General features: G+C 44.7%; 1 protein-coding gene across 4 annotated transcripts in view; it reads right to left on the bottom strand.

The window, feature by feature from the left end:
- Positions 1–22,348, bottom strand: part of NTNG2 (netrin G2) — a 73,355-nt gene that overhangs the window by 30,399 nt on the left and 20,608 nt on the right. For 3 of the 4 annotated variants that reach the window (XM_074973628.1, XM_074973631.1, XM_074973629.1), the window contains one exon: positions 11,793–12,436. In XM_074973628.1, coding sequence (XP_074829729.1) covers positions 11,793–12,436 — 644 coding nt within the window. Of the gene's footprint in view, positions 1–11,792; positions 12,437–15,230; positions 15,382–22,348 lie in introns of all 4 variants that reach the window. The other variant, XM_074973632.1, reaches the window with a different exon arrangement.

The following is a 22,348-nucleotide window of genomic DNA, read 5'->3' as shown; positions in this document are numbered from 1 at the left end:
TAGTCTGCCAAGGCTTAAGCCAGGGACACAAGGATAACCGCAGGGCGCCAGGGAAAGTTTACAGGTGTGTAGGCATCATTTTGCAGCCGTGAAGAACGTTTCCTAGCCATCTCCATTTCTACGAGTCAGCATTCCAGAGGTCTCAGTGAAAGAGGCACGTCAGTGCCAAGTCTCCGCGTGAGAGACGGAGGGCCAGCACGCTTAAGGTTTGTAAATGAGGAGCCGACGAGACTAAGGCAAGGGCAGCAGACTTCCAGCATAGCTGAAAGAATGAAAAAGGCAGCCACCACCCTGGTATTTCATTCATCATAAAATTAAAACATACATAGTTAGTCGATTTGATTCCCAGGATCTCCACGGCCTTTACGATCATTGAATTCAGTCTCACAATGCCCCTGTGAGCTAACTAAGGGTCCTTATCCCCATTTTACAGATCAAGAAACTGAGACAGAGAGAGATGTTAAATGACTGTCCACATAGTGGAGGTGCTGAGAGCCACTGAAGCAAACTGTAAACGCTGTAGATGATGGAAATCACTTCAAGCCAGGGAGTACTGCCATACCCCTAGCACCCCTAGTTCCAGCACCTATGTGACGTCCCTCCCCACCAAAAAAAATCACCATGAACCTTCAGTTGCAGAACCAGAACCCAGAAACCCTGACTCCCAGTCCTCTGTTCTAACCACTGGACCACACTGTAATGCTGCTCTAGGGATGGGGAAACGCTCAGTAAGTGGGTAAGTTGCCCTACTCACTTTCCTTGCACTCATCACCCCTGAAATCTTTTTGTCCCCAGTACTCACTCTCCAGGAGCTTTAGAGTCATAGATCCCAAGGTCAGAAGGGACCATTGTGATCATCTAGTCTGACTTCCTGTGTAACGCAGGCCGTAGAATTTCCCCAAACTAAAGAAGGAGCCCTGGCCCCAAGCCCCCTCCATCTGAGTCAGACATACACACTGCACATACAAGCAGCTCGAGGCATCCAGAATTTTCAGACAGGCCTGTGACTGGCATACAAGAGAGTGGTGGAAGGGGAGAAGCTGGATTCCTCCAGTGCTTTCTTCCACACCATTTCTACAGTGGGAGATGACCTCTACCCACCAACGTCTCTCCTCCACCTCCACCTGTCCTCCCTTCCCTCCTCCATCACCTGCCCTCTCTCCACAGCTGAGAGTAAGGCCAGCATATACTTCAAAGCTGATAACTTTGCCACCATCTTCTTAGCAATGCAGATTGCGTCTCAGGCTAGAGATGGAGAGCTTTCCTACTCCCCAGTCAGAGACCATCTAGACTCACCCTGGAGCTCAGCAATGGAATTGCTCCAAATTAAAATCCCTCCTTCCACCCTGCTTATCACAGCTGGCATCGGGAAAACTCAGCACAGGTGTGGAAAGCTGTTATTGTCTGCCATCCAAAGGATGGATTACGATGACTTTCCACTGAATTGTTTGCTCACTGTAACTGATGAACCTTTAATGAGTCTCACGGGACCATGTGTTTGAAGGGAGCTCTTTCCTCTCTGTCCCTGAGAAAGTCCCTCTTTCAACTAATCTTGGCTCTCGTGAATATATGAATAACTATTTTCCTCCCTTCCCGCTATTGTCATCCACCGCCTGTGCTTACACACAGCACTTAGGCAGCTCTCGGACGATTAACCCTGTTTCTACCTAATTCTGTGCAACTGTTCTGACAGATCAGCAAAGCATGAAGCAACTATTTCATCTCACAGCAAGTCTGCAAATACAAAATACAATGGCCATTGCACTGGGACTCTCTGTGCTCCATCTGTGCACCCAGAAGCTAGTGAAACAGTTCCCAGTGAATACAGAATGTAGGCGGCTCCCTGCTTTCCCAGAAAGAAGAGTTTTCTATTTGGATTCAAATTCCTGGAAAAATAACCTAGTCTGGGTTTCTCACTGTCCCAGATTGTGAGGTGGGAAAACATCATGTGGTAAATCAGCCCGAGTAATCTCAAGGTGCAGAAGACACTTATCATGACAATGTCCGATGGCTTCAGCACGAGGCTCACATCCTGCTATTTGATCTTATAGTGGGGTCTGGAACACATGACTTATGAGGAGAGGCTGAGGGAACTGGGATTGTTTAGTCTGCAGAAGAAAAGAATGAGGGGGGATTTGATAGCTGCTTTCAACTACCTGAGAGGTGGTTCCAAAGAGGATGATTCTAGGCTATTCTCAGTGGTAGAAGAGGACAGGACAAGGAGTAATGGTCTCAAGTTGCAGTGGGGGAGGTTTAGGTTGGATATTAGGAAAAACTTTTTCACTAGGAGGGTGGTGAAACACTGGAATGCATTACCTAGGGAGGTGGTAGGATCTCCTTCCTTAGAAGTTTTTAAGGTCAGGCTTGACAAAGCCCTGGCTGGGATGATTTAGTTGGGGATTGGTCCTGCTTTGAGCAGGGGGTTGGACTAGATGACCTCCTGAGGTCCCTTCCAACCCTGATATTCTATGATTCTATGGTCATATGACTAGAGATGGGCCTGAACTGATTACATGGGATCCGAATCCCCAACGCTGCCACCTCTGAACCCTGGGGAAATCCAGATTCTGATCTGAATGTCCCCATTTCAGCCTCAAACCACCACTCCAGGTCTGAATACAGGCTACACTGTTGGGATATTCAAATCCCAGTCTGAACTTGGCAGCTTTGCATAAGGCAGATTAATGTCCTGGATCCTCATCATGTGGAACAAGATATGTGTCATGCTGCCTCAATGTGCAGGACACTTCACATAATGCATCCACTGTACAGTGCCTGACAGAGCAAAGCACCATACCGATTAAACTCATCCCCGAGATGCTTTTCTCCTCCCAGCCTCCATGAGCAATACTCTCCACAGAGATTCCTAGCAACACAGAGTTGTTATGGACGGGTGAATTCTACTGGAACCCTTGAGGGAAAAGAAAACTATTTTTGCTGCCCTTAGAAATTCATTTGAAGTTGGGTTATCAAGAGAAGACCATCTAAAAGATGCCAAGATGATTAGCATAATGGATAGCCACTCCATTGGGTGCAGCAAGTCATTTTAAATAAATTGCCACTGAGCAGCAGTCAAAATACTGCTGAACTCTGGAAAGGATTTCCCCTTATCATTATTTACATGCAGAGCAGTCTTTTTAAAAACCTTCTGAGGTAGGGGTTTGGGGGCAGACAAGGAGGAAGGGTGAAAAGGATGTACCACGGATATACTAACATAAATATTTGCAGAGTAATGTGTATAAATGTTCTCTGGACTTTCTCCTGGAACGCAATAATGCCTGCAATTGAGTTCATTGGCCAAATTTAATTTGGGCTCCTGTAGAAGTCTCTTTATATTAAGTGCTTTAACATACATCACCTCCTCAGTCTATCGATGAAATTCTATTATTTGCTCAGGACCGGACACAACTCGGCAACAAAAGGAAAGAAGGCTCCACAAAACAAAGCCAGAGGCAGGTAATAGGACCTTGGGCATCTCTTAGCTGGCATTGATGAAATGTCACTAGTGCTTGGACAAAGGGGGAGCGTTCTGTGTCTCCCACTCTCGCCCCCCCTTACTGCAAGCCTGCAAGGACTCTCCTCCATTTTGCAGCAATTACAGTAATAGCATTTAAGAGTCTTGGGGAAATATAAGCAAACAGCTGATGAGAGTTAATAACTTAATTTAACTATATGGCCTGGAGCAAGATTTCTCTTAAATTAGAGTTAATTCCAGTTCAGACCATTTCCAAAGAAACTCCATCCATACAATCCTCCTGCAGCGAGAGAGAACACACTCAGCCAATGGAATATTGCATCATCAGAACACTCTCCCTAGCTGACTGGCAATCCTCAAAGCCAGGATACCATAGTTTATTGGGCACCAATCACCCCTAACTTGGGTGACACATACCACACCTCTTGGGAATTCCAAGAACAATGCAGGGGAAGAGTGGCTGGAACCTTGTACTCAGTAGCAGCATCTCCTCAGAGGAAAGCCCAAAATGTATTACAACATTTTGCCTTGTACCCATGTGTATTTTTCCTGCTGCTAACAGGTGGAGATGCTGCTCCCAGTCCCCCTTCCATTCCTCAGTAAAACATGTCTGATCGCTGGTCAGTTGTTCATCAAAATCTAAGAACCTCACCTCTAAAACAACCCAGTAGCAGCTGTCAGACGACTGAAGATAGCAAGCAATGTTTCTATACATGTAGAGAGTCTCCTACAACTTTCTAAATAGACAGAGGGTTAGGAAATTCCGTGCACTGAAATACAGTCTGAGACCAAACAGAACTCATTGCACACATGTACCGATTTCCAGATTCCAATCTGGGTCCTAAACATGAAAACACAAAGGGCTGTGGCCACTGCACCATACAAAGGGACAGAATCAGGAGGCTGCAGCTCAGCTGAGCAGAGGGGTAATTGTATTTCTTTTGGCAAGATGTTTTATCTAGTACCACCAACTGTCATGTTTTGCGGTACAGGATAACTGGGAGGGCAGCAAAGAATACCCCCCTGCATGTGACTAGCAGTGGATAATTAACCAGCTGCACTATGAGGCTGTTTGGGGAGGGTCATGTTCCTTTGAGTCTGAAGCTGCAGGTACTGGCCACTGCGGGAGGCAGGATAGTGGACTAGTGTTTTGGTCTGCTATGGCAAACTCTATGCTCTTATTCAAGCAGAAAGAAAGGCAACCCTGGTAGGGAATCCATGTGTAAAAGTGTGTACCTCACAGCAGCATGAAACAACCGGAGAAAAAAATTACAAACCAAAGCATTGGAAGGTGGAAAATTTAAGCCAAAAAATACCCACCACCAACAAAAAAAACCTTCACAGAAAGAAAACAGATTGTGAAGGGGGAGGCAGGGAATCTAAAACAAACAACCTACAAAACTGAAAATCATCTCTTCTAATTAATTAATCCTTGGCCTGACAAAGGCCTAGCAGCCGAGGTATTATTATTCTCTAAGCCTATTTCACATGTGCATTTTGTAATATAAATGACATCTCTGAGCTCACATTCCGCAATTTTCTCAGAGGACTACTTAGGTCTGGAAAGAGAGAGCGAAAGAGAGAAAGGGGAAAAAAAACAGGGAAGAGAGGAAGAAAGAGGAATCTGTTAATTAGTCTGAAATTGAGTCACTTCTCTCAAATCTGATTTCTCATAACTGAATCTGTGTCCTGGCTATGCCACATTAACTTCAATTACTGCTCATTAATCCCTCTGGGATGGAGTTTGCCCTAGTGAATGCTGCTGTGCCTGACATTCCAGAGAGGAGAAAATTACTCCGAAGAGATGCTGCGTGATAGGAGTAGAGTGTGGCCTTTTCTATCTCACCTGCCTGACAAGCCCACTGTGACTCTGCACACAGGAAAAGAGACGAGGAGCCTCATTCATTTAATCTCACATGGTTAACTGCATTGGTTGCTGTTCTGAGCAGAGAACTAAGCTGTGAACAGAGAGCTGTGTGGAAAGGTCTTTCCATTTCCCTCCCTCGCACTACCCCGTCTGATGCGTGCGCACACACACTCATGCAGGCCAAGCGCTTTCTCGTTTCTATTCCTGTCCTAAGTTGTGTGCATCTCCAGTTACTCAGCAGATCAATAGGGACAGGATGGAAGAAGAAAAAGAACACCAAGGAAGAGCGAGAGAGTAAAAATAAACTGCCAGACGTGAACTGAGAAATAGACCTAGCTGAGCTAGTGTGACGTAAAGGTGCAGACAGAGAAGGGTGCCTGTGTGCGTATGTACGCGCTTGGGGGGATAGCAGAGTCAATAGTATGTTCCAGCCAACACCACACTTAGCACTCACAAAATGGAGACCTCCAAGCCTACCCAGAGCTTCCATGGATTGCCCCACATTCTCCTCCAGGGTACATACGGTCCCCGGAAAAGTGCGGCCTACAGAATGTGGATGTGAGAATGAGGCCAACAGCTTCCGTTAGTCTGAGTCCTTTTAACCTCTGCCCTGCTCTTGTTCCAGGAAGTTTTGTCAGGTTCCTGTGATAATTTTTCTTCTAGAGAAGCCAGGGGCGGGAGGGTTGGCTGGGAGAGCCCAGGAGCTTGCAGAAATGCCATTTTGACCAAAGGAGGATTTGTGTAACCTACCAGCAGGACTACGGGTTCTCAGGTGGCCCATCCAACAGCGTCACAGTATCTGTAACAGGAACACACTGTTCTGCAGAGGAATTAGATAAACTGCACTGAATTCATGAGCTAAGTCTAGGTGACAGAAGTACATAGGTGTAAATTTTTAACAGTGGGAGTAATTGACCATTGGAACAGTGGTGGAGTCTCCATCACTGACCATTTTTAAAATCAAGATGGGATGTTTTTCTAAAAGATCTGCTGTAGGAATTACTGTGGGGAAGTTCTCTGGCCTGTGTGATATAGGAGGGCAGACTAGATGATCACAATGGTCCCTTCTGGCCTTTGAATCTATGAAAGCTCCACTGAGGCATACTCTGTATTGGTGACAAAGGGTTTCGTTTAAGTGATGATCAAATTCTTCTCCTGCCTGTTAAAGCCAATTGGAAACTGGCTAGCCGCCTCTATGTACTCCAATCTCATCAGTATCAGAAACAAAGTCACTTTATACCAAGATGCTGGAAGTCTGCAAGAGGAGTCAAAGTTGCCAGTCTTACTTAACTGATCGGAGGGCCACTCAAACTGAAACTTGGTGATGGACTATTAATTAAAGGAGAGGTGCCTAAATTTTGCCCTCCTGAAAGCCACCTATGCTTCAGAACCATACCCACTGCAGCAGACTGCAGCTGCTCCCATTTGTAATATGGAGGAGCAGCCCACAGAGACTGCTGTTCCTAGCATGCAGTGTTCCACCTTCATCCAACTGGCTGTCCAGATCTGTAGGTCACTGGATCCCACATATTGCAGGTAAGTTTTTTTCCTTCTGGTTTTTAAAATGTTTGTTTCTTTGTAATTATAGTCTCCCTCTTCCTTTGTACTCTCCCTTCCTGATCCTCAACATTATACACCCTCTTATCTATGCACTTGCACCTTTCTGCACACAACGATTCATTCCCTTGCCCTGGAATCACTCAATACCCTCCCCTCTTCCTTCTGGCCCACTGAAGCAGTCCTGAGTATTCTTAGCTACATCTCTCTTTCCAGTGCAGTGTTTATATCAGTCTCACATCGATTTTTCCCCCGTACTTGCACCAGGTGACCCTTCCTTGCTGAGCTGTACACAGGGTTTGATTTGGTTTTAAATACCTGCGTCCTAATTAGCTTCACTTACAGTCAGTATTAGATTAGTTTCCAGTGAAAACCTGCAAGCTGGAACTGAAGAAATCACAGGACTAGCGGGGAGGGAGTCAATTCAGATGAAGACTCCCTCCCACCCACCCATGGCTCCTCTCCAACAGGCAAGAATTCCTCCCACCACCCTCTTGGCATTTCAGTTGCAGAGCTGGCAGCTGTGGGCAAGCCAGACTGAGGGACACCTCTGCCTCTCCGCCCTCAATCTGACCCACAAAGGGCCTGTCCTCCTGGGGAAAGGACAGAGCAATTACTAGCGTGAACAAGGGGAGAGCAAGGGTAGCTCGAAGCTGGGTCTCATTTTATCAGCAGGCCTAAAGTCTGGGAGCGGAGAAGAGGCTGCATAAACAGTTCCGATTTCAGCCCAGGGAAAACTCAGAGTACTCAGAAAGCACCCAAGCCAGTGTGTTTGTGAAGTCACCCTACACAGCTGAAATGTTAACTGGAGGTGAGTGGAGGGACCAGGGGAGCAGAGATGCCACTGTTCTGCAGCAGGCATGGGCAGCCTGCCAGCTCTGGCAGGAGGGAGCTCTTCAGACACTTAAAAAGCAAAAACAAAACCACCCGTAATTGTCCCCCTACTTAAAATAGTGCTGCAGTTTCCACTGGTCATTTGTAGTCTAACCCTCCCTCCTCTTCGCCCTCCCCTTCCCTGTGAGCCCTAGAGACGCATTACACAACCCACTGCGGCTTCTACTTGTTGGAGGAAAGAACAAATAAATAAATCAAAAGTTAATCTCATTAAGTTTGGGGTCAGAGCTGGCTTTAGCTGCTGAGGCACCTCGCTCAGAAGCCGAAGCTTGAATGGCAAATATTGAGTAAGTGGAACCCCACACAAGGGCTGGGATTTTGTTTTAAACCTTCCATGCTGTGAAGGTCTCATTTACTTTCCTCTTAATAACAGAGAGAATGAAAAATATCACAGTGGAGAACCCTACGCAGCCCAGAAAGGAGGGGCAAATATCAAATGAAGTACCCAGTGCAGTGCACAAGAGAAGGAAAAAGTCTCAACAGCTGTAGCAATTCCATTGAATGTGAAAAAAGCTCCAGCACATTTATTATATTATATACCAATTACTTTATTTTAACAAGTACAATGGGTGGGGAGGGGAGTCCAGCCCCTTCTGCTATGCTCTGAGCCCTACTCAGAGTAAATCTTTGGTGTCCCCTACACTACACTGCTCAATGATTGCAGGATGGCTCAGGGTTCACAAAAACACATCACTCCCAAAGCATTTGCACTCAGTCCTGCTCACCTGAGTAAAATGCTGGAACCTCTCAGGACATTTGTGACAAGCTGCCCTTTGTCCTTGAAGTGCCCCATGCAGTCACAGTTACTCCTCAGCCTTACTAGTCATCCAGAGGGGCTCGATCCAGGCTGTTTGGATCTTCAAGGGGAAAAAAAAAGTGGCCGGAGTATGGAAGTGGGAGCAAGGGACTCCTGAGTTCTAATCTCAGCTGTGACACCAACTTCCTCTGTGACCCTGGGCAGGTCGCATGACTTCTCTAGCTGGGTCTCCACCTCTGTAAAATGGGGCTACTAATCCTTGCCTGCCTCAAAGAGGTGTTTACGAGACTTAGACAGTTAATGTTTGTAAAATACACTGTGTTTGGTTATAGCATTTCTTATGATGAATAATTGGACAGTAGGCAAATCTCAACTGGACTGTAAGCTCCATGGGGCAGGATCATTTTGGTTGGACTACGTACACTGACGGTGCTGTATAAATAATACTAGATCTTGGGTTTGCCCACACAACAGGTACAAACTTTGTACATTTTTGAAACCCAAAGGTCATTATGCAAAGGCACCAAGTATTTGATCCTAATTTACCCCTTTCAGAGATGAGACCCCTTCCAACCTTGTCATGGCCCCACAGTCCAACCAAACCTAATGAATTGATACACCACCTACAACTGTCATGCCAACACAGTCATTCAAAGTGTGCTTACTGGAGCTGTGAATTGATTACCATGGCTTTGCCACTGCTGTCAGTAACCACACCGGCTGCTTCCACACCAAGCTTTCAGCGAGCGCACCCTGTGAGAAGTGGACCCCCAAGTGGGCTGAAGGAGGAAAGGGAGATACTGGCAGGAGATGGAGCAGGAAGTAAAGGTGTTCACTGTTTTCAGTGAGGAAAATAAGGGCAAGGAAAAGAGAAGAGGGTCTAGGCACCTTCCTCATCTCCTCTCGTCACTCAGCTTCCCACTTTTCACCCTCTTGCCCTGTCCCTTTGTTTCCTCTCTCTCTTGCTCTGTTCTTTTCCCTCCTCCCCACATGTTTCAAACTGCCTACGCGTTCTACACCACAAGCCTGACATGGAGGCGAGCAGGGCATGCTCTCCCACAGGGAAATCCGCTAATGCAGAGGGAAGGGCAGGGATGTGACACCCAGATGGGGAGCTCTCTGGTTAAAATTCCACCGTCAAACAGAAGGGAGGGTTGGGGTGACTTCCTGTATCTGATGGACTCACCCACTCACTGGACACTGCTCAGTCATCCCTGCCAGAGGCTCAGAATAATACTTCTGAAAGGCAGATTTTTACTTATTTATTTTGCCTTTGGAACAGAACAGATTGTGCCCAGCAAGGACAGCCTCAAAGTCTGCCCCAGGTGATGCTGCCTGTGTCCTGGGTTATAGTTCTGAGAATGTATCTTTGTTTAAAGGGAAAAACAAACACATAGGTTCCCCAGCCCCTCACAGTTGCTCCCTGTGAGCAGAAACGTATGTGGTTACTTGGCTGCATTGGCAGCTAAAGGGGAAAACTTTTGTGGGAGCCCCTGCTAATAAACTGGCAGCCCATTGCTGAATTAGGGCAGCTATGAACCTGGGAACCAAACTTCTCCCCTAATACAGTGCACGCACTGTGCTCCCTGCATCACCCTGTCCCCCACTCCCAAAGAGAGGGACCCTTTCATTTCTTTGCACGGTTTCCTTTTCCTGGGCATGAATTCAGAAAACCCAACCACGGTGGCACCTCCCAAACATTTCTACTCGCAAGTCTTAGCAGCAAGCAGTTTGGAAATGATACAAGATGCTCTTCTGTCACTCTGGTGATCGTTGAGAGCCTTGCTAGTTGGGTGGGAATTTTTCCCTCCTGCTTGCAAGTCTCACACAAGCTGGATGGGAAATTAGCCAGCTCGGCATTTTTCCACCTTACTTTGCTTTTTCGGTTGATGTCATAACGTAACATATGGCATTGCACAGAGAAATAAGCATTGAAACCAAGGGAAACAACAAAATTGCCAGTGGGATAAAACTTCACAAAGACCTCTTGTGACTGAACCACTGACAGCCTGGGGTGTGGGGCTCAGTGGGGTACACCATCATCTCTGAAGAGCCAGGTTCAAATCTTGACGTGCATCATAAATGAAATGGAGTTCAGTGATTGGAGCCTAGTATCCCTCTCCACCAGCCTTCATATATCACTCATCATCTTAGACAACCTTAGAAAGGTTTTCAGGGCAGAGACTGTCATCCTGTGTTAAAGGGCTGGAATAGCAGCGGAGTAGGTGTCAGGACTGAGGTGAATTGGCAGAGCTGTGTCAGTGCTTGGGACTATAATAGCCGTGGTTAATGAAGGGCAGGACTGAGGTGTTACTGGAAGACTTGTGTGCATATAGCAGCAGGGCAAAGTAGGTTCTCAGTGGATGCTATTCCAGCCCTCTAGCCCGGGAGATGAATCTCTTATTTGTGATCCCTTTAACACAGTTAAATCTCGGGTCACATCTGAGTGGGTGTTTGGCCTTTCCCAACAATCTACTATGCTACCTGATAGACTGCGCTGCTAAATGGGTTTGGGGTCAGATAGTTTGATGGGCAGAAGAGCAGCAGTGCTAGCAAGAAGGGAGATCAGTGAAGGGGCTGGAGGAAGTTGTTGACCTAACTCAAACTTACACAATATTCAGAGGCATCCCTTGCTCCAGGGTGAAGATGATCAACTTTTTGGCATATATTATGCCATCCCTCTGGTTGGAGTGAAGGAAAGTCTATGTTTACATACCAGAGAGCCTCCTGTACTTCTATGCTGCTTTTCATTTCAAAGTGCTTTATAACATTAATAAAACCTCAAAACACTCTAATAATATAGGTATTAATACCCCCATTTTATTGGTGGGGGGCAGTGGAGATACAGAGGAGCTGAGTGACTTGGCCCAGGACAAAGAGCAAGTCTGTGGCAGAGCTGGGAATAGAACTCAGAACACCCACTTCCCAACTCTTTAATCTCCTGCTCTTGCTGCTAGATAGGCTATTGTGTTTGAGTGTGGGGACTCAGCAATTCTTCATGGCAGACTCTCACAGTCCCTTCAGGAGGCTCATTTGTAATCCCGTGAGGGGACATGCCACCCATCTGCTCAAATGTTGATATTGTCTTGAATTGGGAGAGTGGTGAGGAAGGGGAGAAATACTGAGTTGATGATCTGATGGGTTGACAAATGCATATAGTTGGGTTCTTTCTGATATTAACACTAGGTCCCCTTCCCCATCCCTCCAAGAAGAGAGACAAACATGGATATAGTAACTGTTACCTGCCGGTGACTTCAATGTTGGAGACAGCATAGAAGTATTTGTACAAGTTCTCCCTCTGCACGTAGGTACCCCCAAGTGCCGGTCTCAGCAACCTCATCCGCAGGTCAGTCATGGTGAAGAAGTCCTTCAAGCCCTTGGCGCTCTCCAGCCTGGTGTACAGGTTGTCCATGTTCCTGAGGTCCTGGCCAGCGAAAATGGCAAAGCGATCCCTCACCTCCAACCGCACGTTCTTCTCCTTCTTGGAGCCTGCCCAGCGGGAGTACTCCTCTGTGCAGATGATCCTGTTGGCATTGGTGGTAGAGAGGTCTCTGACCCGCCGGGCTGGCATGCCAAAGGCTTCCATGCAGTCATCCGCATAGTACTGGTATGGGTGCCAAGTCCTCCCATTGTCCAGGGACTTCTCCAGCATCATGATGGTGGGGCGTCCGTACTCGAAGGTCACCACAATGTCATCTGTCAGCTCTATGCTCTTGTTCCAGGAAAGTGTGATGTTAGCCAGCAGGGGTTCTGGGTAGCGGCTCCAGGTCACGCTCTGCCAGTAGGTGGCCAGCCCTTCATCCTCTTTGTCGAACATCAGCTTTGGTGGGTGGGCCAGGTCAGGGGTGGAAGCGTCACACTCATCACTGCACAGGTATGGGTTCTCCTGGAAGATGAACAATAATAAGAGAAGAAGGCGAGCCTTAGTGTTGTTAAAGGTGGGGCTGGTAGTGCCAACTATTATTCAAGCTGCCGACACGTCCCATGACAAAGATCCTGTTTCCAGTTACTTAAAACATTGCCAAATTTTAACCCTTCAGGATGAAATTTGATATGCTGGGGATCTCTCAGGCTGAAATTTTGGGAAAATTTCAGACAAAATGGTTCAGCCATTTTCAAGATAAGGCTAAGAGAAAAGGTGGGTGTTTTGCCCATGATTGAGACTGGATGAGACCAAGACCGGAGGAGGGGAGAGACATACCAGATGAGGAGCCAGGAAAGGGGAACTTGGACTGACAGGGCAGAAAGACTGGGTAGAGAGGGGAGAGGGAAGATTGGAATTTAGACATAAAACTGGAGAGAGAGCATAGGACTGGCTGGGCAAGGAGACTGGGACTGAGACAAGGAGCCAGAGGTTGGGAAGAGACAGGACTGTGACAGGAACGAAATGGAGGGGATGGAGCCAGAAAGGGTCAAGCGTGGGTGGGAATGGGCAGGCACTGAGTTCTATGCCCACTAGAGCACATTCCCTTCCAGGGCCAGGGAGGAAACCCAACATTCCTCTGCTGTCAGCAGCTATCTCTGAAACTCACTGGCAAAGAGTGTGTTTCATCCCCCTGCCGTGCTGGCCCACAGAGTGGATGAGAATCCCCTGTTGCTAGCACTGACTCCATTAGCTCAAGTGGCAACTGTCTGTGCAGTGGAACTAAAGGTTCCAGCCTTGCTGATGAACTGTGTGGGTGTCAGTGATGTCACATGATGGAATTTGTTTATTCAGTTTGTTTTCAAAAATATAGGAAATCTCTCACACAACCTACAATAAAGGAACATTATTAAGGTTGCACTCAAAAGTTAGGAAATGCCAGAATTAAGGCTGTCTGTAATTAAAGACTGTGTCATAATGCACGTGCCCAAGGGAGTTGAATTCACATTGCACAAGCAACCTTAATTCTGGCATTTCTTAACATTTGAGTGCTTGACTTTGTAACTTTAGTAATATTGGTTTGATCCAGTTGTGTGTAAAGAAACAGAGGCCTCTGGAACCACAGAAGGACAGTAGTAATTAGAGAGAGAGCAAAATTATCAGATTAACAAACTCTTCTCCTGGTAAAAGGACATTTGATATTAAATCGACACTTCAGCTAATCTTTAAAACAAAAGGGGCTGGGTAATTTTCTTGCCTTTTAACAACACTTGCAGCATGCAAGCGGAATAAGGTGAATCAATGCTATGCTTCAGACTCACTTGCAGAGGTCAGGTACGAATTTAGAGCACTGCACAATTGGCCAAGTGTTTTGTGATAGTTTTCCCCATCTTCCTTTGAAGGAAAAAAATACATTGGCCACTAGTAGGTTGGATGGAACAGGGGCCTGATCCCATATGGTAAGGCTTATGTTCCATTGTAGGGTGTGTGTATGTGTATATCTATATATATTTATAGAATACTGGTATATAATTTAAGATATAATATAGCACAATTATCCAACTCCCTATAATGAGGAATTACTTGCATTCGTTACTGAAATGCAGGCACCTATTGGATGGATTGTAGGAGTTATTTACTAATACACAGCAGCACTATATGAAAGTGGCTGATGGAAAATGAAGAAACCCATATCCAATTGAAACTGTAGGAGAAATTTAGCATTGGGTCATTGTTCTGCTGCAGTACACTCACAACTTCACCATCATGAAACCAGGACACTTGCTGGTTTAAAGTAGAGTAAATGGTGGATTCTCTGTAACTTGAAGGTTTAAATCATGATTTGGGGACTTCAGTAACTCAGCCAGAGGTTATGAGTCTATTACAGGAGAAGCTAGGTGCAGGCCACAGAACCTCAATATGCAGGAGGTCAGACTAGATGATCCCGATGGTCCCTTCTGGCCTTAAAGTCTAAGACAGCTAATTTATTTTACTGGGACAAACAAACAGGTAATAGTCCTGGTACCTTGGTTTTGCCTCTCATCTGAAAGATGGCACAAATAGCAGCAAAGCACCTCTTAACACAAGGGTAAGCCATATAAGAGGGAAAAATGCCACTAAGGCAAGGTCTACACTAGAAACTTTTGTCTGTTTCCTAATATCCTTTATTTTAACAACATTTCTATGCTAGCAAATGCCTACTGAAGACACAAATTATACTGGTTTAAAAAAAAAGATTTTGCTAGCATGGTTTATTTCATTCAGGGAATCTCTGTAAGCAATGTTGACAAAAGCCCTCTTTTGCCCGTAAAGCTGTATCGGCACTGAGAAGGTTTTCTGTAGCTTTACTAGCAAACCTTTCAGTGTAGACTAGGCCTCAGAGGCTCACTTTCCTCTGGGTTTTCCCTGGAGAGGCTTCTTTTCTAAGTAGTGACCAGGCAGGTTCACACAGGGGACAAACATCATGGGGAAAGAACATCAGAGTCAAAACGTAACAAGGGATATAGACAATGCAAGAGAAAACACAATATGCAAAAACAGCATCAATGAAATCACTGCAAAACAGAAACATACATGATATAAGCATTTTGTATGGGGTGACACACAACAGTCTTGCCCCAGGAGCACTGCAAGGAAAGAAAGGTGCCTCTGACAGGCACTATTCTCTTCCTGCTTCCCCCTTCTTCTAGGGAGCAGCAATTTACTGCTGGGATAAGGATAGCAGCAAATTAGGATGCCCATCTCACTGACTCAGGTGTGGGCTGGTGTGTTTAGGGAAGGAGGAAGAGGAGCAAGACTCTACCCACGTCCCACACACCTGTTCTGAAGGGAGGGGAGTAGCGGATGCGTAGCCTGCTTACTCCTATACATCTGAACCCAAAGTCTGCATAGCCCACGCAGGGGTGTGAAGGCTGTCCATATTTCACCTTATGCCCCATAATGAGTACCCAGTGCAGGGCCCAGTCTAGCTGTAGAAGATACAATAAGGTTTATTAATTGCACATTAAATGCTGTAACAGGACACGTGCAGACATAGTTTAAAGAAAAGTGAACATGCGAGAAGATGGAGGTTGGGGTGATGGGGTGCTTACCCCACACAGGTGATGGAAGGGTTAATGTGGGCTGGAGACGCCAATTGAGTCCACCTGGTTGCACCTGGAGGGTGGGTCAGGCCTAATTAATGATGAAACCCAGCTGGGGAGGGGCTGGGTGATGCAAACAGTGGAAGTTTAAAAAAGAAGGGAGCTGCAGGGGGTGGGGAACTCTGTAGTCACTCTTCTGGTAGTAGGGTAGGAAGGGGTATAGAAGGCACAAGATGATTCTTGCAGGGTGAAGAGAGCCCAAGGAAAGGCTTAGTGGGGGAAAAAGACGTGGCAGCAAGCAGTTTGGTGGAGTGAGCTTTGACTGCTAGTCTTAGGGTCTTGGACTGGAACCCAGTGAAAAGGGCAGGCCTGGGTTCTCCTACCAGCCACTGGGGAAGGTGGTGTGAAGTCCCTGATGTAAGGGGACAAGCACTTTTGAGGGCCCTGAGAAAAGGGCATAGGGACCACTGGACCCAGGATTGATGGTGGCAGACTGGATGGAGGGATTGGACAATTATTTCTGTTGGACTTTCTATTAAACTGGAAGGGTTGGACTAAAATGCAACCTGGCTGGAGGGCTGAGTCATGAAAATAGGTGGACCATCACAGGGCTATAGAAACTGTCTGCATGGGCTGCTAGAGAGGGGAGAACTTCTATGCCAGGCCCAGCCATGAGAGGGGCACTCCAGTAGTGAGTCAGCTCATACAGTTGGGTACAACCTCACAGTAGTCATCAAGCAAGTCACAAAGGTAGTGACTCTCTCCCTTCCTCTCCTACAATGAACTTTGTTGTTGTTTTTTTTAAAGCTCATTAAGATGTTCTGTCTCTTGAGATACTCAATAAATTTCCAAATGGTAGGTGGATTGCAGCTCCGTATGGAGGAGGGGGAGAGCAGAAGCAGATGGCTAGCCTTTAGCTCCTGTGTTGGTTCTGAGAAGATCATTTAAAAAGTGCCATTGAAACAATTCCAGGTATTATTTCAGTATCTGTTCCCTCATGCATGCAAGGAGACCCTAGGTAGATTATTTTGAGGATTCAAGATATTTACGTTTTCATTATAAAAGGCTTACGTGAGCTGATTTGACTTTTTTTTTAAAGTCACATGCTACCATTCATGGCTGCTTGATTATTCTCCTGGCAATCTGATGTTTCCATTTTCCTATTATTTTGTATGCTGTATTTTGGTCACTATTTTTTCTGTTGTGTAATGATATGATACCACCCCTGTTTAGCTTGTGAGACCACACCCCAAGGTGGCAGAGCAAACTCCAATAGCCTAATCTGAGTACAGTTTTTATAATGACCAATTAGAGGCACTCTTGTGCTATTATATCTGGAAGATCTGCTTGAGAGCATGAACTGTCTAGAAATGGGTTAAGGTGACTGTTCAAATCCAGATCTGAACGTCCTCAAAGTCCAAGTGAGTTCAGATTCAAGGTTTTGCTTCAGCCCAGTAGAGAGATGGAGCCTGCTGCAATGTTCAAAGCCTAATAAATATTTACCCCAAATGTAAGGGTGTTTGGTTCCAGGGTTTGGATTTGGGATCCATCTCTAAAAATTACGCCCTGGGGCTGAAAACATCACTTACAATCTGATCCTGCAAGGTGCTGAGAAACTCTTAAGTGGTGCTTAGTGCACTAGAGTTGATGGTGCCTAACACCTTGCAGAATTGAGTCCTCAGACCATACCCATCAAGAGGGAACATGATCCAAGTTAGTGAGCGATAGGCAGATGATCTTGTGCATCAGACACGAAACTGCTTAGGAACTGAAATACCAAGAGGAGTAAGAGCATGGAGGTCAGAGAACCAGTTACAGGTTTATTGAGAGGCTAGCTGAGAAAAAAGAGATTAAAGTCTGGCAATACAAAAGAATATAAATACAAGACACTGTAGCTGGACTGGTTATTCAACTGGGGTGAAGACAGATGGAAGACAGATGAAAAAAAATCTGGACGCAAAATGAGAGAGCCCTACAACTCTATAAAACCAGTTAGTTTTTTAGGGCCTGCTCTTGCTCCCAGTAAAGTCAGTGGAAATTTTGCAACTGACTTTAATAGGAGCAGAATTTGGCCCTTAATGAAGATGGGAAGTTGTTTGCTTTTCTGCCAGATAAACCACTTGTGTATTATAGCACAAAGTGTATATATATATTTTTGTAGATGAAATTACTTTATTTATTGTTAAGATGTTGAATGCTTTAAATAAGCTAGACATTTGTTGTGAACGATGAAAGCTGCACAAAAATACAAATGTAGCCCTCTGTGGATCTCCATGCCAGGAAAAAAACAAAACAGAAAACCACTAACAGCCTAGTTGGGGAAAAATACTATATTTAAAAAAAAAAAATCAAATACATTCTGAGCTGGGCTGTGAAAAATACAAATATTAGTGTCACCCCATTTTTATTGTGAAATTTCATCCAAAATATTAATTATGGTCCTGTTCTTGCCATCTGATTTGCTTGGGCCCTTGTGCCTGCACACACAAGGTGACTGGGGTCAATGGAACCCCATGCAGGTGTAATGTAATTGCTTCCTGGGTCAGATTGCTAGGATTATTGTCAACACGGCCATTTTAAGAGGGCACAAATTTTGCCTTTCACAAAATAAGTACTATAATAGTAAAGAAATGTGACTAATACAAATGGAAGATTTTGCCTCAAGACAAAATATCAATTTTGATACTAAAATTGGTCCTTGAAATAAAGTTTTGAATTTTAAAAACGGAAGATTTTCTTAAATAGGACAATTTCTAAATGAAAATGCATTTGTTTGACAAATAATAAAACAAACCTCAGTGTTCTGTAGATTTCCCCCCACCCCAATCTAGACCTGTGTTACAACACCAACACACACAAAGCAAGAACCCTCAGATTTTTGGAGGGTTTTCAGATTTCGTTGCAAGTACTGCAGACAGCTGTGGTATAGAGGGACTAGGATGAAAGGCATTTCAGTCACACCTACTGCGGCTGATATCAACTGCAGGTTTAGAAGGAACCTGACTAAAAGTCTGACTTTGCTCCTTTGGAAATCAGTGGCAACGCTCCAATTGATTTCAAAGTGAACACGATTGGGCCATAGGTAAAGTGACAAAAGACTGACGGCAAGAAAAGAAGAGGTTTGGCAGTGTTTCCGTATTAGAGCCTGATTCCATGAGGTGCTCGGCACCCATCATTCCCGCTGAAGCTAATGGGAATTGTGGGTGCTTGGCACCTCTCAGGATCAAGCCCAGAGGAAAAGAGTAGTGAAGGCTAGTGACAACTGACAGTAGATGGGCATATCTGACACACACAAGGATTAGGATCAGAGCCCGTTTATGGAAGCAGGTAAGGATAATATTCTGAATTAAAACAGGGACTAATAAAAGCAAGTTGCAAAGGGACTTTTTATTGATTCTTAGCTAAAATAATCTAAGATTCTTGGTTTATCAGGGACACATCTGGAAGTTTCGATAGGAGACACTTATGTTTTGTAGGAAAAATATCACTGAGAGGAATTAGAATTTCTGTGGTCTTCAAGTTTTTTCAATTTGGGGCAATTTCAGAGGTGGACACAGTTGGAAATCTATATGCAATTTCCTCCTCTGGATATTGGTAGCTAGATAACTGCAGCTTGAATTCACCCCCACTCCTACCAGGTTGCAGTCCTCCTCCCTTAACACCACTAGCCCATCCTGATTGCACTTCAGGTGTCTTAAGGACCTTATGACACAATTGAGAGCTCCTTATGCTTCTAGTAGGGTGCCATATGACCCTGCCTTTGATTTCCATCTTAAAGATTAGCTGATTAGTCTACAAAGTCCCTGTTTTGCCTAGGACAGCAACAAAGTGCTTAAGTTAGGATCAAATTTTATTCAGATTCTGCAAAGGCAACTGTAGACATTATTCACTTGCACCTGATTACTCAATTTCCTGCAATTAGTGCCACAAGGAGCAGCAGACATTACAAAAGCACATTCTACTGTATCAAGCAGTGCTCTGATGAACCATGGGTGTCTTTTAGTCCTCTTTCCTCCCGCCCCCGTTGCAAGCAACCTGTCAATCACTGAGAAGATTGACACCCAACAGCCACAGGAGATGTGTAAATCTCTAACCTCACTGCTGTCAAACCCCGTTCTGACCCGACCTGTGGAGTCGGAGCTCAGCCTCAGCTTCAAGCTCTGAGGAGCAGATGGTCAGGAGCACTAATGAATCAGCCTGTGTATTTACCCTGCCCGCTCCTGCTGCGGAAAGGTTTAAACAAACAGCGCCCATAACAACATTCTGTCTCTCTCACATATGCTCACAAGCACAGAGAGATGCATTCTATTTAATGCAGTTGGTTATTGTTTTTCTTTGAAGCACAAAGTTGGATTTGTTTGTCTCGGAGACTGCAGGATAAAGCTGAAATTTTCATTCCAGTGCATTTGATGTTCTGTTTCTCTTCTTTACACTTAGCCGAGTTCCCCAGATTAATCCTAGGATTAGAGGCCCTATCAGCATTAATATTCTGCCAGCCCCAAGTGCTCTTCACAGCAGCTGATTATATTGTACGTGTTCGACAGGCACCCAAACCTCATTCCTTTTATTTTCTGTCCCTTTTCAGGGGGCAAAGGAGTGATTTGCCTGTGCTAGTTCCTAGTGCAGATCTTTGTCCTCCCGCCCCCACCCCATGAGTTGTGTATGGAGCCTCACATTAATCGGGCATCTAGTAACGTGGTAAGTAGGGCAAAATAAAACTCCATTGGCCTCAATGTAAATACACCAGGGATGAATTTGGCTCCTGGTGTCATATACCTGTAATTCGAATAAGGCCTCTGACCTTCATTCTGATGAAGGTTCTCTAAGCACTTTCATTATAAAACCCTAACTGCGGAGGATTATAACAATACGTGGTAGAGAAAGTTAGAAGATGGGATAAATCAAGGTAATGAATACTGGATTATGGGGACTGCCCTCTCTAAACCACTGGTTCAGAGCTGGTGCAGGTCGATAGCGAACAACCAACAGTTCTTAGCACTCGGTGGCCTTTGCACAATAAGTTTGTCTCAGGCCAGTTCCTAGCAGGCAGAGATCACAAAAGTCCACCATAACTGGTAACATAATTGGCAGTCTCAACAGAGAGAGCAAAACACTGAGTAGGCCATGGAACCTGAACTCCACCATCCATATAGATGGTTTCCCCCGTGCCCCAGATCAGGTCTGAGGTAGATTGGTGAAGGAGGAAGTCTGAACTGCCATTGTCTGTGCAATCCCTCTTCTGTGGAGAAAACGGAGAACTTTGGTTGCAGAGGAAATCAATCTGTCCCCTTTCCCAAATAATTAACTTCAGTGTTTAAAACAAAAACTCCTCAACTTTCTTTTTTTGTTGTCGAAGCTTGAAATGCCCAGGAGAAGCTTTGGTTTTTAGTGACCAGTTTGGGCTTGACTTTCCTTTATCTGAGTTCCTCATCCCACCCCCAAAATGGGACTCGTGAGACGGGGATTCCAATTCAGCATCAGAGTTACAGGTAAGACACTCCTGCAATGAAGGTTTAGCTGGGCATCTTTATTTTATTTTTTTTTGGTGACTACTAAATTTGCCAAAATATGCAGTCTCTGGGGCACCAAAACTATTCACAAATTTGGGGTGAAATCAGTGAACAGCTTCAGCCGAAAAAAAAAAATTCTTAAATTTCCAAAAAACACCGAAATGGGTGGTTTCATCCATTTTGAAATGTTTTGACTTTTCATTTTGAAACCATGTTTCATTTTGAAACACAGGTATCAAACGCAACAAATTTCATTTCAGGTCCAAGGAAATATTTCATTTGACCCCAAATGATTTTTTTTTTCATTTTGGCAAGGAAAAATAATCCGTTTTGGTTTGAACTTTTTTTTTTTTAAAGAATTGTTTTAGTTCAGCCACTGAATTGAAAAATCAGTTATTCAATCAGCTCTGTGTAGGACAATCTTAGAAAATGTGAATAGTTAACAAACACCAAATTCAGAGATCCTTAAATCAAAAACTATTCTACTATCTTCAGCTGGCTTTGATTAAAGAACTTTTTTTTTCAAAAGACAAATAAAAAAATATGACTATACACCAGCTACTTAAATATTTTGTATTTAAAAATAGCCTAGTTAAATATTTTTTTTTCTTGCTGCTTTTGACTCATAGGGTCAAATGTTGTGTCTGGATTTAAGAAAGGACAAGGTGATTTTTATAACCAAAAATTACATTTGTAGGTAATTAAATCTCATTCTTCAGGGCATAAACTGATAACCTGCCAGTGGTCAGGATGGAATTCCCAGAGAAATGGAAATATTTCACTGACAATTAGTTTTTGCTCTTCACACATTTAGGAAGGAAGAGATGGGTGAAACAGCTATAATTAATTTTTCAGAGATTATTTCTAATAGCTGGCAAGCAGCATAACTCGCCAGCAGAGGCATCTGGATGCTTGAAAATAATCTAACACATATATGTGGTGAACCTCTCTCATACTAAACAAACAGTTCTGCAGTATTTCCACCCACCCCCTATACAAAGTTGCCCAATTCACCCAAGTGCATCATGGGGATATTTACATCTTCCTCTGAACCATCAAGTATTGCATAGTGCTAGAAGACTTGAAAGACCCATAGTCTTCAAATCATTGCTGTTTTTGAAGTTACAGTTGATCAAAACACATGCCTGAAACAGAAGTAGCTAAACCAGTACGAACTGGGACTGGGTCTCATACCACCATTCTGAATCAGGTTAGAAAGCATGACCTAGTAGTGCCAGCCAAGTGAAATTCTGCTATCCTGAGCCATGTATTGAGTCAGGTGCAAGACATCTTTGAAGAAGGAAATGAGTCTAAGCTATCTGACTTTTGAAAACTTCAACTAA

This window comes from Natator depressus, chromosome 16 (genome assembly GCF_965152275.1).
Source record: "Natator depressus isolate rNatDep1 chromosome 16, rNatDep2.hap1, whole genome shotgun sequence".
In the NCBI taxonomy this organism is placed as follows: Eukaryota; Metazoa; Chordata; order Testudines; family Cheloniidae; genus Natator; species Natator depressus.
Note: the sequence above shows the minus strand (reverse complement) of the source record. Positions and strands in the feature narration are given on the sequence as shown.